The sequence below is a fragment of the Rhinatrema bivittatum genome, chromosome 8 (assembly GCF_901001135.1).
Source record: "Rhinatrema bivittatum chromosome 8, aRhiBiv1.1, whole genome shotgun sequence".
NCBI classification, from domain to species: Eukaryota; Metazoa; Chordata; class Amphibia; order Gymnophiona; family Rhinatrematidae; genus Rhinatrema; species Rhinatrema bivittatum.
Window position 1 is genome coordinate 136,845,642 of NC_042622.1, and position 18,485 is coordinate 136,864,126.

The 18,485-nt window shown below is 43.1% G+C and overlaps 1 protein-coding gene across 2 annotated transcripts in view; it reads right to left on the bottom strand.

The window, feature by feature from the left end:
- Window positions 1–17,830, bottom strand: part of LOC115097194 (inter-alpha-trypsin inhibitor-like) — a 34,913-nt gene extending 17,083 nt beyond the window's left edge. The window contains exons 1-4 of one of the 2 annotated variants that reach the window (XM_029612788.1): window positions 17,673–17,830; window positions 16,097–16,124; window positions 6,752–6,913; window positions 889–1,056 (exon numbers count right to left, since the gene is read on the bottom strand). In XM_029612788.1, the coding sequence (XP_029468648.1) occupies window positions 889–1,056; window positions 6,752–6,913; window positions 16,097–16,124; window positions 17,673–17,738 (424 nt within the window). In that variant the 5' untranslated portion in view covers window positions 17,739–17,830. The remainder of the gene's footprint in view (window positions 1–888; window positions 1,057–6,751; window positions 6,914–16,096; window positions 16,125–17,672) is intronic. The other variant, XM_029612789.1, reaches the window with a different exon arrangement.
- Window positions 17,831–18,485: the final 655 nt, after the last annotated feature.

The following is an 18,485-nucleotide window of genomic DNA, read 5'->3' on the forward strand; positions in this document are numbered from 1 at the left end:
ATCCCGCATCTGGAACTCTGGATCATTTAAGGCCTACACTTCAGCAGCCAATCAGATTGCTTAGAAAGGAACTGAATGTTCTATTTCAAGGTCTTGCAACTCCAGTCCTCGACGGCTGCAAGCAGATCTGGATGTCAGGGCAACCAAACTATACAGAATGCAAGGTTTTTAGCCTGTGTCTGTGCAGATGGATGTGATTGGTTTTCAGAATATCCGCAATGAAAATCCAACAGGTCTGCTTCCCCCAAAGAGCAGTCAGACTTTCCTATCCATTTAGCTGTTACACTATTTTAACTGGACAAACTTGGGATAAAAGGTGCTTTAAATCAGATAAGATCAAGAAGATCAGATCAATACATCCAGCCCCTGGTTGTCTCCACTGTATTACTTGAAAGAGAGTCATCAATAGTTACACACTAAAATAGCTGTGGTAACTATGGAGAATTGCCTGGGTATGCTAAGATACATTGTCACACTGATAAGTCACATTTGATCCTGACGTATAATGCTCTTCAGTCTCTTTCGGCAAGGATCAAATATAAAATCTAAGTCATGAGCTGAGGATGGCCTGTCTTGGCCTTTTGGCTGACTGAGAAGCTGTACAATGTGGGGGGATTAAATTCATGCCATCTGATCCCAGTGGGCACACAAAACTATTTAGACTGTGGCTAAACCGAGAGGGTTAAACCTCTTCTTAATAAAAAGATAGATTTTTCTTGCCATCGCAAGGTATTTTAGAGGACAGTAACATTAGCATCCCAGCTTAAGAAGTGACATTCCACAGAGCTGCACACTGTACTGATAAGAGTCCAACACGCTGTCTGTTCCAACTGTTCCCCTCCGAGGGGCCCCTCAGGCACCAGGGTTTGCCAACACTCAGCTACTTACCTTTGCTCCCGCAAATCTTATTGCATTCACTCTCAGAAAAGAAGTTGTTTCCATTGCCATTGCAGCCGCCATAGGGGAAATATTCACAAGCCTTGGAGGCAGAGTTGTAGCAATACCTTTCAAGAAGTGCTTTACAGGGCCCAATAACTTTCTCCTGCCCACAGAAATCTAAGAATAAAGAAGAGAGAGAAATAAACCTGAAGACTTTAAGGGTCTCTGCTCTACTGCATCTTAAAATGGTCAAGGTAAATCAAGGATTTCAGCCCAACTCCCATGAGTGCATAGTTTCGCTGTAAACCGATATGATGTCTCTACGAATATCGGTATAGAAGACTCTTTAAATAAATAAATAAATAAAGTATGGTGAAGTTGTTTATCTGTAAAAGGTATACTCCGAAGACAACAGATTAAAATGACCCACTGTGTAATGATACTGGTGTAGCAAGCTACTATAAACCAGGATCCTGCCTCCATGAGATTATCATGTGTTGGATCCTTACAGTGTGGATCGAGCTGCTTCTGGATCTGAGTGATGTGTTTTGGACCTGTCAAAAGGCGGTTTTCAACCCTGCAGAGACTGCAAGCCGCCAAAGCCAAGATGAAGGAATATAAAAATACATTTTAAAAAACCCCTGTGTGTGCACTCCTGTGAATGACAAATGTTCTGCAAGTACCAGCATCCAGCACTCACAGTGTTAACAAATTTAGGAAAAGAAATGTACTGTTTAGACTGCCTAAAGAACAGCACTATATAGCCAGCAGAGGAGGAAGTCAAAGGAAGGCTGGGAGACCATTTAAGTTAGAAAAGGCGCAATTTGACTGGCTCTGTCTGTGTGGTGCAGAGCGGGGATGGTCAGGAGTTGGAGCCAGGAAGAGAGGAGTATGTCTCGCAGCCCTACAATCACTTCTTCTGAAGAACTAATTATTGAGAGGGAGAGAGAGAAATCTGCACTCTAAGGAAACAGAAAAACTTGCTTCATATCCAAGTTACATGTAAAATCCCAACAAGGGACAGAGGAGCTAAGAGTTGAGAAACTTCCGTTCCAGAGATATCCAGGCCCAGGAGCACATGGATGGATCACCCTCCTCAGAGACTAAGTTAAGTAATCTAAACTTTGCACAGAGTATTTTAGCAAAAGAGGGAGAAGGTTTATTTCCATGCCTTTTGTCCCAAAATTCAGTATCTCATCTTAGTTTCTTCAGCTTTTCAGCAAAAGTCAAGCATAAACCCTTGCTGGAAAGAAAAACTGGTGGATCGTGGTCTTTCTGTAAGAGACTGAAACCAGGCCCGCTTTTCTGTGTTAGTACCAAGTAAACCATTTGGGGAAGTTCCCCAGGAGAGAAAGACCTTTCACATACTGCAGAGCTCATTATTTGGCTTGTCATCTAGTCAGCTCTACCATCAAGAGGGACTTCATTTTCTTGATTGCTTTTTTTCCATACAATTTTGTGTTTGGGACAGGGTGCACCCTTTACTAACTGGTGACATTCAGGTGAACTTGTTCCCCCCTCCTTTTTTTTTTTTTTTTTTTGAGTACTTAGGGGTAAAGACAATTTTTGAAAGCTGTGTACTTTACTGCCTTTCCTCCCACCTTTCTCTATTAATGCTCCAAATCTTTTACTATCCATATGAGTATGTTGGTTGCCCTGGCTAATAGTCCATACCCAGTGCTATTTTTGCATTGCTTGATATAAAATAAGAAAACTGCAAGTTTATATTATACTTCACTACTGTACTTTTCCCATTTAATGGTCTGGTTGGATTTACAGTCTTCTTACACAATACTCGTAAAAGGGTTAATTACTGTTTTATTCTGGTGTGATGATTTTATTTAGACTGTGGTGCCACAAGTAAGAGGTTGTTTGAGAAGGGCACAGAACTGTAGTATTGGGGTGACTGGGATCCTGTTTCATCTCCCATTCAAGCTACAAAAACCTGAAGATAAATCATATTAGTAAATATAATCTCTTATGTGGTACTCCTCACCCCAAGCATAGGGGTAAATTCATAGTCCAGACCAAAGGGGGGGGGGGGGTGTTCCACACTGGTATTAGGTGGTCACCCTGCCAGTAGGGTTTCTCGGAAAGCCACACTCATTCCTGCTTTAGCCTCTACCTTGAAGCTGCATGACGCAGCAAGGCCAGCCCTATAAAATCCTTGCTTACTCTTAGCTCTGGGCATCCTCAAGTCATCCTGGTTCCTTGCTTTTGCCATCCTTGTATTATCTTACCTTGCCCTTGCTCCATTCGGGTCTCTGGTGGCCCTTCTTGCCTGTGTGTGCCGTGCCTTGTTCTTGCCCTGTCTGGATCTCCTGGGGGCCCTCTTGACGTATTCCTTGCCCTTGCCTTGTCTAGGCTTCCCAGTGGTCCATCCTCTCTCTATATTCTTGTCTTATCCCTGTCTTGTCAAGGCCTCCTGTTGGCCTATCTTGTCTGCCTGTTGTCCTTGTCCTGACCATGCCTCCCAATGGCCTATCTTGCTTATCTGTTGCCTACCCATGCCTGTCTCTTTCCTGCTTTGCCTTTATCCTGCTTATACCTCCCAGTGGGCTATTTGTTTGTTTGTGCCCCTGCCTTGCACCCCTGTCCCAGTTTCATCCTTGTTTTACATTGTTCCTCCCCTATGTGTATTACCTTGTTTCTTGTTTTACATAGGACCTCAGAGGCCATACTGCCAGTGCGTTCCTAGCCTTGTCCATCTCTTTCTTCACTGCCTTGCTCTTTCTCTATGTTTGGCTTGACTTCCTGCCACAGATCCTTACCTGTTCTACAACTCCACTTGAACTCTGCCAGTCCTGACCTTCCAGTTCTACGACTCTCCCTGAACACTGCCTGACCATGTCCTGCCTTGTCCCTGATAAAGAAGTCCTGTTGGCCCAAACGGTAGGTGGCCGAATAGGCAGAAGACCTTTGAGTCCTAAGAACATAAGAACATGCCATACTGGGTCAGACCAAGGGTCCATCAAGCCCAGCATCCTGTTTCCAACAGTGGCCAATCCAGGCTATAAGAACCTGGCAAGTACCCAAAAACTAAGTCTATTCTATGTTACCGTTGCTAGTAATAGCAGTGGCTAATTTCTAAGTCAACTTAATTAATAGGAGGTAATGGACTTCTCCTCCAAGAACTTATCCAATCCTTTTTTAAACACAGCTATACTAACTGCACTAACCACATCCTCTGGCAAGGTGCTAAACCTACATATTGGATTTGTTTTCAGTCTCAGCCAAAAGGCCAACCCAGCTCATGGTTCACACCTTACACTTAATCATTAGATACATACAGGCCGATACAGAATGGTGTGCTTGGCCAAGCACACTGTTTAGCCCCTGTAAGGGATAATAGCTCGTGGAAAATGTGCGGCCAACTACCCCAAAACTAATAGCGCTCATTACATGCAAATGCATGTTGATGAGCCTGTTATTACCCCAGAATACTGAAAGTAAAATGTGCAGCCAAGCCATACATTTTACTCTCAGAAAGCACTGGGAAAGTGTGTAGAAAAGCAGAAAAAAATGGTGCCTCCGACTTAATATCATAGCAATATTAAATCGGAGGCACCGTGCCACTCCTGTTCAGGGATTACTTGCAACTGGCCTGCCCAGCTCTGACATGGTGATTTACTTGTCATCAGAGAAAATAAGAGAGAAATGCATATTTAAGTGTTATTTTCTCTCAAGTTTGGCTACTCATTCCAGGACCTGCCTGAAGAGTTGCCCTCACATCCCTGGCTCCAGCTGAAGGAGCTCAAGATTGCACTTCATAGAGTGTTTCCAGGAAGGGAATTCTTCATTCCTGTGTGCATGTTCCAAAAAAATTACAGAGAGAACACAGCAACTTTCAAAACAATGTTTTTTCTTTAGGACGAGCAGGTGATGCCTTGAACTGTATAACAGAGGTGGACATGATCAGGGAAGATTTAAATGGAACCTGGATTTCAGGCAGACTGTGCTGAAGTGCTGCTGTAAGCCCAGACCCCGACTTTAGGTTGCACGCAGATCTCCATCCCAATCACTGCCATTCAGTCACAGACATGAAACAGCTCATCAAGAATCTATTCGTTCATCCCTGCTTTGGGATCACCAGCTTCTAATACCCACCCATTCCCTTCAGCCAAAGAAGACGTTGTATTAGCTATTCAAAACAATAATGCTGTCCTATATAGTAACATAGTAAATCATGGTAAAGACCAAATGGTCCATTCAGTTTGCCCAGCAAGATGTACAGGGCTGTAACTCCCACTCTGCTCAGGTTACCTATAATCCAAAACGTTATCCCGGTGTTTCATTTCAGGACAGGAATGGCATTAAGTGACAAGCTGCATGTTCCACTGACTTCAGATCTGGTGCCCTTCACTGTTTTGTGCACTGTAGAGAAAGCTACATGGTTCTTTGCTCTCTTACCATCCTAAGTCCCTTATCTCCAGAAATGTAAGCACGCATGCAACATTCCAACGCTTCTCAATCTCACTCGAGCCGATGCAATAAAACATGTTGGAGAGCCGGCGCTCCAAGGCGAGCGCCCACTCTTCCGAAGTGCCCAAGCACCTCTCCTGGGCGCGCGATTTTGTATTTAAATAAGAGCCCACGCTAATAAGGAGGGGCTAGGGACACTAGTGCATCCCTAGCGCCTCCTTATTAGCGGAAGCGGCAGCTGTCAGTAGGTCCAACAACCGACGTTAATTTTACCGGAAAAATTGAGATTCCGTTTTTGAACCCGCTGACCTGCGGGCAGATTTTTTATTTTTTTATTTTTGGTGCCTTCGACTTAATATCGCTATGATATTAAGTCGGAGGGTGTACAGAAAAACATTTTTTTCTGCTTTTCTATACACTTTCCCGGTGCTTTCTGAGAGTAAAATGTATGGCTTGGCTGCACATTTTACTTTCAGTATTCTGGGGTAATAACAGGCTCATCAACATGCATTTGCCTGTGATGAGCCTGTTATTAGTTTCGGGGTGGTTGGCCACACGTTTTCCACGAGCTATTATCCCTTACAGGGGCTAAACAGTGTGCTTGGCCAAGCACACCATTCTGTATCGGCCTGTATGTATCTAATGATTAAGTGTAAGGTGTGACCCATGAGCTGGGTTGGCCTTTTGATGGAGACTGAAAACCAATCCAATATGTAGGTTTAGCACCTTGCCACTTGGCCTCATTGGGGAGATAAAAGCTTTGAGGTCGATTTAAAAGCATTGCTCACGCAAAAATGCCCACATACACACATATGTGGGCTGTGCTCATGTAACAGATTTTAAAAGCCTCAATTTACATGCATATATATCCATGTGTGAGCCAAAAATAAGGGGGTGGAAAAGGACGTGATATTGGCATTCCAGGACAGGGCCAATACTTACGCGCATAACTCTGTATATTAAAACTGGAGTCTGTAGTGCACGGCGGCTTGTTAGTTACATAACTTTACTGCTGCTCCCAAAGAGAAATCGCTTTTTACAACTTGCAGGACAGGATGAGGGGTCCAGGTCAACTGGGAGTGGAGGATGAAGAACCAGAGAAGTCTGGATGACTTCGAGATAGACTGGGCAAACTGGTGGACTAATGGGTAAAATTGGGAATGGCCTTCACGCAAGCATGTTTTAAAATCTGCTTCCCTGTGCAGGTAAAAGCTGATAAATTATTAAGGAAGATGCACGCCTTGCGTTAGCCCAAGTAACTTCTTGAAAGTAAGAGCACACATGCACTTGGTAGGGGTATTTTAAATGTCATGCACGTATCTGCATGCATGATTTAAAATTCCAGCATATGTTTGCTCGTGTGCCCATACACACGTGTACGGGTGCCCATGCACTTCTTTTCAAATACGCCTGTTTATGAGCTTGACCAAAGCCAGACAATTAAACATACCTTTGTTCATGCAAGCTTCTTGACAGTCTGTCTTTGAACCAAAGTTGTTCCCCTTAGCTTCACAACCTTCAAAGGTTTCACAGGTCTGGGTTGTGAAATTGTAGGAATATCTAGTCCCTTTTGCCGAACACGATCCAGAATTTGGCTCTTGCTGACAAAAATCTAAGGGCAGAGGAGAGCAAGAGAGAATTAGGAAAGTGGATTAGGACATGACCTCCCTTTCATGTTGTTAGAAACTGAGGTGATCAGTGCAGGCAGAAGTGTGGGCATGACTTCAAATGAGACCCCAGCTCTCTTCTGTACATCAGTGATGGAAATCCACTAGACCACCAAAGATTAACGTCACAATCGTGGATATTCCAGCAGAATCATCTTACTTTTTTAGATAGATACTGTCAGTTCTAGGCATAATGTTTGTGTACATTTCCAGCAGGGACTGTCATGCCTTGAGAGTTTCTGAGCTTCTCTAAACAGTATTGGGACATTCTCCTGAACCTTCGTCCAACAAGAGCTCCAGTGTTGGGTGATAATTTTTTTTTCTTGGTTTCTCATTCTGATTAGACATATGGTTCTTTTTCTAACCAATCAGATGCTTTGGGATAATGACTCTCCCACTTTGGTGGTATGGTGGCACTAGTAAGAAATGGGGTTTCTGCTGGTAAGGAGGGAGGCACTGTAAGAAGTTACCCAAAGTGAAGACTGATAAGAGAAAAATGTGGTTCTTCTTCCGGCTGGGTCTTCGCAGAGGAAACAAGGGACTGAACCCCCCCTTCCCAGGCAGCCTCCCAGGGATAGAAAGGGAAGAAGACAGAGTCTTTTCAGATAAATACGTCAGATGAATTCAAGAGTGGATTCCCAAACCACAGTTTTCTCAAACTTTATTCAGCAAGAAACAGTGTTATGAATAAAAATTGAAATGTTTATAATCTTTTGAATATCACATCTAAAACAAAAAAAATATTCTTCACAACATAGAAGATTATGAGTATTCTGCCTTCTCTTGTATCTCTTTTCCTCTCTAGGATTGCTAATCCCTCTTTTACCAGAATTTACTATATGAGAGCACTCATCAGATAAGTATAGTTTTTTGCATTTGACTCTGAATTATCAAACTTGTCCTGCTGAAATGATGTGCTTGTAAAGAAAGTGTCTGTTGATGATAAAAAAAATATATATGATTCTTTTCTATTTCTTTTCACAGGTATTCCAGCCATTCTCCTTGTAGTACATAAATAGTAAGTAGTATTTTCTGTGGATATTTTACTGCCTTTTCCTTGTGCATTCTCCAGTTGGTCAAAGTGTTTTAGTGCTGTCACTCTGTATTTTCCCTTTCCTTTTTCTCTTCCTGTGTGTATGACTTATTCTTTCAATCTGTCACTGTGGTCTACTTGGCCAATAAGTGTTTGTTTGGTTTTTTTTTGAGGGGGGGGAGGGTTGGTTTATACACTTAGCTGATCAAGCGCAATTTCAGTGCTCATTCTCTTTTTCAGCCTGCAAGCTCTGGTGAAGTGTTCTCTGGCTCTGGAGTGTGTAATCTACCTTTCTCTTCTCTCCATTGTCCAGCGATGGTCACTTTAAGAAACTTGTGAGAAACTTCGGAGAGAAAGGAGACATTCCATATTTCCCCTGTGAGTTAGAATAGGGTGCATTGCTGATTTTTTAATTTATTCACCAAGTCAACTCTACTACAATTAGACAGCGTAGACACCCACAACTAGTAACATATTTATTATATCATTGGAAGAGGGGGATGCGATAGAATATTTAGGGAATATATATCTATTGTGTCCCCCCTCTTCCAATGATGTAATAAATATGTTGCTATGTGTGGTGTCTACATTGTCTAATTGTAATAGGGTTGACTTGGTGAATAAATTTAAAAAATCAGCAATCCCCACCCTATTCTAACTCACAGGGGAAATATGGGATGTCTCCTTTCTCTCCGAAGTTTCTCACACTCACACAAATATTCTCTTCTCCTAATTCACTTGATCACTATCTAGTTCCTAGACTTTCACACCAATGGCTCTCTTTGTGTTTGCACTTGCACTCCTTTGATTCTGTGATGATTCAGGATTTCACTTATTCAGAGATTCCTGGTGCCAACTATTTTATTAAATTCAAAGAGTGTCTCACAGTCTGTACCGCGTTTACAGAAATTATGTGGGGAAACTTTCCCTGTTACTGTTCCCCTATATACCAACTCCTGTTTTAATTTAAATAGTGACTCCTCAGTTACTCAGATAAGATAAATAAGAATATCAGTAACCTCTCTCTCTTACACTCGTCTGGTGAAGTATCTCTGTCTCCCTTCAATATTCAAGCAGCCTTAAACAATAGCACTGCAGGAGGAGACAGTTTATATGCACTGTCCCGTAAAGAGTGACAAATTGTACCAAAGAATGGTTTTTTAAAATTTATTTCACCTGCATTCAACAACTCCTTTCAACAATTCTAATTCAGTTAAGCCAAGAAAATCCCACGATCTGGCATATTTAAACTGTTTCTATCTATTCTATTCCAACTCTTACCTGAGAGGAGTAGGATTAAATCAACCGAAGTCTTTCACTGACATACTTCATACAACCCTTTTCATTCAAACATGAGGGCGTTTAGATGAATTCCCTCGTGTTTGCTGCTGCTGGACACTAAAACCAGGCCCTGAGACAGAGTTCTGCAATAACAAACCTGCTTGCCTCTGTGTCAACATGTTAAACTCACAACCTGGTGTGGCCTGCCAATTTGCATAGCATTCAGCATGGAATTCCCATCCTCCCTAGCATTAGTTGTGCTTCCTTTGCAAAATGTAAATAAAATCTGCAGCCCTGTTCCTCCTCCTTCACAGCTCACTCTCTTCAGTCTTGCCCCTCCTCCCTTCTTAGCTGCATGGAAGGGGGGAAGAGTTCTCATAGATGCCTGCACTTAAAGAAACCTGTCATACAGTGCCAGGGTCACCTCCAATCTGGGCAACAACAGGCACCCCCCCCCCCCCCCCCAATACAGTAACATACTCAGTGAGAGAAATGGAAAAGCATTCCACATCTCAGCAATGGTTTGGGGTTTTGGTTTTGGTTTTTTTTTTTACAGCCCCAGGACTCAGGTCAGTAAAAAAAAAAATTATTTACCCTCTTATTTTCATATTTTAACTCCCGAGATTACTTTTTTTTAATATAGGACTTGTGCTATATGTTAGGTCCCAGAGAAACGTTCCAGGTTCCCTAATTGTGTCCCTGCCTCATAAGCTTACTTTCTGCTGGGCGTAATAAATAACCCAGGGACATTGAATACAAGCTGGTTTGGGAATATCTGCAGTCCAGATTTGTACTAGAAGATCTGCTGGACATTGTTTCCTCTCCCTGCTGTGAGCAGAAACATGTAGAAGAAATAAAACACCGGTGTACTTAAAACTGATCAAAAGAGTCTGTTGAAGAACCCAGCAGTTGCAAGACTAGCCAATACGAGGGAGAAACCCCCCTTCCCCCTCTCATGATGACATAGTTGAACTGAGACAAGAGATCCAGAAGCCCTTTGCATTGTGCGATGCGGTTTCTCCAAATAAGAAAGAAAAAGCAGGCTTTTGTTCGGAGATCCACGGGCAGGGTGGATGAAGGAAAGAAAAATCCTGAGAGAGATGAAAAGGAGTGTAGTAATAGTTTCTACTGCAGCTACCAGAAGGTGGACAAGTTTGAGGTTGAATGGATCCCAGCAGAGGGATCCATCCAGACAGGAGCTATATCTTTGGAAGAAGGCCTACTGTGAATTCTCTCTTTTGGGGTGGTTGCTATGGTCTGCAGGCAAATGGATTTAAGATAAGCACACATGCAATTAAGGACACTCCCCCAAAAAAGAAGAGGGGACTTTTTTTTATTTTTTGTTAATCCCCGTTCCCTGGAGAGCTGCAGTAGCCCAGCCCAGTACAAACACAGACCTGTACTTGGGTGTCAGTCAGCCCCCCAAATACTGCTCCTGTGCCTGGCTGGGCATTGAAAATCCTTGGTTGCCTGGGACAGACAGAGATTTTTGTTTAAGCTCACTATACAGAGAGAGGATTGGGGACTTTGGAGCCAGCCAACGGAGAGGGCCATTGCCCTCTGTAAAATATTCACCAGAAGTCCTTTCTGCATGGGTTATTCAGATCTTCAAGGGCCCCAACCAGATGGGATGCATGCCTATACACTGTAACAAAGAAATTGTTTCCTGAGTACTCAGGGGGGATTGGTTTCAGGAAGCGTTGTGCTGGTTATAATAAATAATTGGAGTGATTTAGTGTATGTAGCTGCTTGGGGAGTTCTGACTCCATCTGGAGAGAGTGTTACCTGTATTATTCGTAACGGTCCATATAATTGAAATTTCTGTGTTGCTACCTGCTTGTTATATCAGAATATTTAATCACATTTGCTTTTACTGGTAACTCCCATTTCTCCCCTCTCTTTTCTAGTAAAGATTTCATTGATTCCTGTGTATGGTCATTGCCTAATTGCTGGGGTGAATTCTCAAGGGGGACGTGCACAAAGTCTAGGGGAGAGACCAGGACAGTGTATTTGAGTGAGCACAGGGCTCATCTTCCAGTCGCTATGCAGTACCTCACAACCCCCCCCCCCCCCCCCCACCTCCGCCACCACACACGCTCCATTTGCATATACCCAATGGAATAGGTGGAGGGGGTCTTCAGGGCAGTCTTCTTTTCCTTGGTATCAATACAACCTGAGAGGGGTATTACACCCACATTTAGGACCTTGATAGCAGTGCCCAGAGAATGTTGTGAGCATGCTCAGCAGGAAGTGTGTGTCAGGCTGGCGTATGCTGCTGAGAGAGAAAAAGTTTGCAGGAGTCCATGGCTAGTATCCTGGTGAAGCTGTGAGCTCCTGGGAAGAAAATGACTTTCCCCATCTGGGAGAGATGCTCACGTCTGGTGAGGACAAGGAAGAGTGAGTAACAAGAGGATCCTTATAGCACACACTTTAAGGAAATTGGACTCCTACTGTAAATTTTCTCATGAAAGGGACAATCCCAAAGGAGAAGGAAGGAGAAGGAGCAAAACATCTTAGAGGCCAGGAATAGACAAGCCAGGGGCGGTTCCCATAATGAGGTAGGGTTAGGCAGCTGCTTCAGGTGGCAGAATTTTGAAGCAGCAAAAAATGCCCCTCCCCCCCCCCCCCCCCCCCCCCCCCACCACCCCCCAAATGCTGCTTTGGTGTCTGCTTCAATGCCTTTTCATGAACTGGTTACCAGAACGCACGTCCACACAATTAAAAATAGAGAGGTTAGCGTGGAGCGTCCCAGGTGACTGTGGCCATGAGCAGGCTGGTGAAGCAGAACAGCTACAAGGATTGAAGGCAGGAGAGGCCCAATAGGTCTGGTCCCCTTGCTGGTTTTGCCTTTACTCAAGTCGCAGTGCTGCTTGCCACCTGGGCCATGCGCTGCCTGTGTGTTATCCCCATGTGATAAAGTAAGTTAAAAAAAAAAACCTCAAAACTCATCAACCCCTTGTTGTTTAAACAAAGTTGGTGGGCGGCTCAGCTACAGCTCCCACTATTGCTCTTTGGCTCGGCGGGGGCCTGAGGGAAAGGAAGAGCAGTAGAGCACAGGTTGCCAATGCTTGGTCTCTGGGAGGAAGGTGGGGCCGTGGGGATACGAGCTGATGGGGCAGCAGAGGGCTGAGGCAGCGACTAGTAGCATTGCAGCCAGCACACAGGGGACTGGGGGTCAGGCCGTGACCAGAGGGGAGCACAGCAAGAGACCTAGTAAAAGCTGCGGCTGTGAGCTGGTGACAAACTCCCACTGTAGCCTCTTGAATTTGGCCAAATGCACTCCATCTCCTCCCTGCTCCTGCAGAGAAGAGAAAGAGAGAAAGACGCTGGTGTGCAGGGTGATGTGACAATGGCAAAAGAGAGAGAGGAAAAAGACTGGTCTGGGAGCAAGGAGTGACAGTTACCAGTCTAGGATGAGGGGCTGACAGAGAGAGAGAGAGACTGATATGGGAAAAGGGGGGGGGGGGTGACAGTAAGTGACTAGTCTTGGGAAGGGGTCACAGTGGGCCTCGTTTTCCAATATCGCACTGGTAATGCATTAAGGGGCGTTTCCCATGCAAATGAGGCTTTTTTCGTGCAGCGGGGAAACTTTGCGAGCCACGATGTTTTTGCGAATCGCAAAAACAGCTTCGCGGTGCACAATAAAACAACAAAGGAGGGAGGGAGGGAGGGAGGGAGGGAGAGGGAGAGAGAGAGAGAGAGAGAGAGAGCGAGAGAGAGAGCACCTTGCTATAATGTCTACTCCCCAGACAACTATTTGTATCCCTATGAGAGGCTCACCTAGTAACTCGAGGTGGGGATTAGGTATGAGTGTAGGGGGTTGGGGGCCGCTTTCACATTCAACATGACACTTACGAACAGAACAGTGGTCTCTTGTGAAGATTTGATGGCCTTCGGAGTAAGGAAACTCACTCCAAGATGAGATTTGGACAATGTTCTCTCCACCTAGCTTGTTGTTGCCCAGGTAGAGTGTCCAGGATACTGAAACAGGCTGTCCGGAAATGTCGTGAACCGCGATAAACCTTTACCGGCCTCTAGCGCACAATGTATCGCGAATGAAATACACGATAACTCTTTCCTACTTTACATATGCTCCGCCCCAACTCCGCCTCCTGAATACAAAATAAAAAATTTGCATTCGCAAATCGCGTTAACGGCTGTTAGCGCGATTTGTGGAATTATCTCCTGCGGTAAGTCCTTGGAAAATGACCCCCAGTGACTGGTGAAAGAGAGAGACTGGTCTGGGGAGGAGGTGAGAGAGAGACTGATCTGGAGGGAGGAGTGACAGTGACTAGTGAGAGCGAGAGACTAGTCTGGGGAGGGGTGAATGGTGAGAAAGAGACTGGTCTAGGCAGAAAAGGTGACATCGAGAGAGAGAGAGAGAGAAAGACTGATCTGGGGGAGGGGTGATAGTGACTGGTGAGTGAGCAGTATTGGTCTTTGTGTAGGACAAGCTGAGTGGTCACTCTGAGTACCACCAGCATCACCTATTCTGCAGACGCCCAAAAGAAAGGCCCAATGGGGCCACAACAGATTCCATCCCAACATGACCCTAAAGATATTTGGAGGCCCCGAGAGCGTGCATGTGTAATCACATATGAGAGAGCAAGAGTCTGTTTGTGAAAGAATGAACATGTGTAAGTGCATGTGTGTATGTGAGAGCACGTGTAACACATATGCAAACATATATGTGACAGATTTGAGTGTGTGTGTGAGGGAATGAGACAGCCTGCGTATGTGTGAAATTGTGTGTATGAGTATGGGCATGTGTATGAGAATGAACATTTGTGTGCGTCAGAAAAGGATAAAGCTTGTATATGTCCCCTGCCCCTCCCCCAATCCACAACAATCTGAGGGTGACTGAAAATTAAAACATCCCAGGTATGGAGAAAGTTTTTTTAATCCTTAGTTTTAATTATTGGGTGTTTGATGTTTTTGCTGTTTTTAAATATTTTATTGGTGTTTTGGGAAATGTATAATATTTTTTTTAACTACTGGATGTTGTATTCATCAGAAATTTCAAAATATTCTTTTTATTAGCATTGCTTTACTATTATGACTCAACACTTCTATTTCATTGGATTATATTGTTTGATATTTTATGAAGAATTGTAATGTTGTTACATACAGCATCTAGCTTGTTGCGGTTTCCAGTTCAGTTTTTGTCTGCACATTTCTATTTTTACTGTTTGATCTCTTTATTCTGTATTTGTAAATATCATCTAAATAAGATCTTATATCCATTTTCTAAATTTGTTGATGAAATGTAACAATTTCAAAAATAGTTTTGCTGGGTGCCTAGAACTAGCCAAAGCTTTTTTGCATATAGGACCCTTAGGAGTTTTTCTTGTAATGTCTTATAACCAAGTTGCCAAATTCAGTTAATGTCAGGCTATGGTATACATAGTCTAAGGGTGTGCTCTATTTCTTGGTTAGTTAGACAAAATTTGAAATTTGTGTCGCAGGTATTTTGGCTCACTTCTGTTGGTGAGGTGTGATCCAGGGATACAGGACTGATAGAAAATTTAGCCTATAGATGAGGCATTTCCATATCTAGAGAATGTGTATTTCTGTATTCAGATGGCCAGCATTGCAGTGATCCGGAGGGGAATGGAGAGAGTGCTGAGGTCAGGGGGAGAGAAAAATTGTGCCCACCGCTGCTAATCCATATCAATCTGGGGGGAGAGGGGGGATTTGCCTTTTGGGTTTCAGGGGAGGGGAGGAGGCTCCATCTTGTCCCTCGCCTCAGGCAGCAGGTTGCCTTGAGCTGCCCCTGAGACAAGCACGCCTTGAAAGTCCTTCTGTCTTTCCATGAGTGGATAATTGTCAATTGATGGAGTTTAAGAAAATTCCAGCCATCTCTCGGGGATATTTGTGAACTCTATGTCCCAATGCACAGCACAACTATCTGAACCTTTTATGCACTGAAATGTGCCTATTGAGAAATGGAGAAAACCAATTTTAATAAAATGAACTTATTCATTATGAAGAAATAGAACAGAAGAAGAAAACAGGGCTCTGAATGACAATGATCAGGTGCCACACTGAAACATAAATATATTCTGTTAGAGAGTCCTGACGGACAGAGAAAATTTCAAAGGAAAAAGGAAAGAAAAAAAGCACAAAAATGGGAAAAATGAATATTAAGGTGAGAAAACAAAATATTAAAACTAGCAAGAAGGGAGCAGCCCAGTGACTTGCTTGGTAGTGCTGTGCATTGTCATGCACAAGGATCCTGGATTGATCCCCAGGTGAGATCCTCTGCACCCTGGGGTGGCAGATACTTGGAATGCTGTAGAGGAGAGAGTGCTTGGTAGTGCTGCGCATTGTCATGCACAAGGATCCTGGATTGATCCCCAGGTGAGATCCTCTGCACCCTGGGTTGGCAGATACTTGGAATGCTGAGGGGAGAGAGAGCGTCATGGTCCTTGCCTAAGGGTGACAGCTGGTGGCTGCATTCAGGGCTCATGATAGAGTTCCAGAAGTACCCTGGTCCAAGACCAAATATCACTGCAATGACCAGACTGGGCACAGGAGAAGGGGGGTTGGGAGGAGACAGAAACTAATAAAAGGGGGAGAAAAAAAAGAAGCAGGAAGAACAATACCAAAATAAGGGAAACAAAAGGTATCTATGAAGTGTGATATGAAAAAAAAAAAAAAAAGCATGTGATGCAAATAGGACTACAAATCCCACAGTGCACCAGGATGTAATCACAAACACCAGGAGCCATAAAGCAGTAAAACAGAGCCATATATTACTGGGCAGTAGTACTACTCCCAAAATGTACAATACAGCAGTGAATTTACTACGTACCTCTCGTTCCCTGTGACGGGATGTCTACCTACAATATAAAAGAAAAAAGATATCAGGTGGAATCATCTTAAATCAGAGATGTCTACTTACAGAAAACAATACATTTCCTGGTTCCTTTGATTTCACTTTTGTAACCCTCTCTCTGCCTCGCTCTCCCCCACTCTCCAAAAATATCTGTTTTTTTATTCATTGCTTTTTTCTGAGTTACCAACCAATTTCATTCCACTAGGGAGCTATAAGCTGATTGGCTGAAAAATTGTAATCTACTGAATTAATTTCATCCCTTTTCTAAATTGACATTTATATGGCATTATCCAAGACAACCAATGCAATAACTCATGTAGAACCTTCCACCATTAACGTGATGGTACCCACGTTAAAAAAAACAAACAAACAAAAAAACGTTCTCCTCTTCCCTGATCCCAAGAAATGATCATAGGACATTTCTAAATCAGCAGCTACCAATTACAGTCTCACGATATCTGAATAAACCGATCCTAGTCATCTCTCTAAATATTCTACAATGTTTAGTCCTTTATTTATACTAACAAAAGCAGCTCTGAAAACCGGTGAATCTATTTGGGCTTTTGTGTCAAATAATGAGATGAAAATGTTGGTTTCTGAACTCTGTCCCAAGGCTCATTGGCTCTTTATGTTTGCATTTAGTAATCACTACTCCACCTAGGTGCTCAATGCAATGTACAAACCAGAAATACAGATAAAACATTTCATACATCAATTATATTAAAAACAACAAACAGTAATATTAAAAAGCACATTGCATATCTTGATTGATAAAACTATAATAGCAAATTATTTACTCATCATACACCTAAAATCTGAAAACAACATTGTTTTACATCCTACATATTAAAACATCACATAGTGACACCAGTCTTAGAATATCATAGCACTACAATTCTATTAATACAAGTGCTTGCCAAAATAACCGTCTTCACTTCTCCCCTATAATGAAGTATGGTTTCAACTGACAATGCCTACAAAGGTAACCAAACGTGGTTTGAACTATGATAGAAATCTGCACATCAAACAATTATCCAGAGTCTGACCAGACTCCCAGATTCCATAATGTCTGTCACAGAGGAACTGTTATGCCCATAGCATTATCTGAAAATCCTCATTAGGTTCCCTTTTCCCAACCCACAAAGCCTCAGATTTGCTGGCATTTAGCCTTAACTTGTGGTCACTTAACCATTTCATCACCACTTCTAAGCAGCGTTTTCTGTTTCCTGGCTCTTCGATACCATCATCATCCATATTTGCACAGTAAAGCTGTCAGCATCAGTACAGGAAAGGTTAAGAAATGGAGAACGCACCCATCCACCATTAACTTTCTCTCCCCTCCCCTCCAAGCTACCTTTAATAAGGGGAGAATGGCCCATCTGTAGATGGTAGAAGCAACAAGATGTTACAAAATCCATAGCAAGGACTTTCAGAATTGGGGATGGAAAGGATTTTTTGGGCCAGTACTTGCCCAAGCCCCATCTGCTTCTAACTGAAACTATCAGCTTCTTGAAATTCAAATGAAAAGCATGGAAAGTTTGCATGTATTTACCAATGCCAGTGCCTGTAGCAAACAGGTCAGGAGCAGCCCAACGCTCAGTTCCAGTGTTGACCTCATGGTCTCAGCTTGACTCTCACTGTTCCTCACTGAGACGCTGTCTGCAAGCTTGCGGAGGTGTCCCAGTCTCTGCCAAGAACTCTGTATTTATACAATTTACTGTAGGGAGTAGAAAAACAGGAGATGAAAATAGAAGCGCTCACACCCAGCCACTTATGAATTGCATAATGAAAGAAATAACTTACTTTACCAGAAATAAATGCTCATTGCGATTTAGCTCCTCGTTTCCTTATGGGAGCCTGGCACAAAGGTTAACACTGCTCAGGACAGGAATTTATTGAGAGGCTTTTCTATACCAATATTAGTGGGTACATTCAAACTGAAGATAGAAATTACATAAAACAGGGAAAGGGGGTGGGATAACAGAGGCTAAATAAACTAAAGAAATAATTAAAGGAGGCGAATGATAAAGGAACAAAAACTGCAGAGAAAATAGCATGATTTCATCATTACATGGTAATGTCATAACAACAAAACTGCAGGGACAATAATATGATTACATAATTACATGGCAATGTCATAACAAGATTATTGGTGGTTCAGAGGGAACAGATGGGATGAGTTGAGGAAGAGGGTCCTAATCTGGGTATGCCTGTATGACAATCTTGTCTTCCCTTGGGTCTCAAGCAGTGAAAAACAAAAGGGGGATAAAAGTAGGTTAAATAGTAATAACCTTGAGAAAAATAATAGAGCACAAGTCCAGGAAATTGAGGAAGGGGACTCAGCAAGGGTATAGTAAGTTTTTTT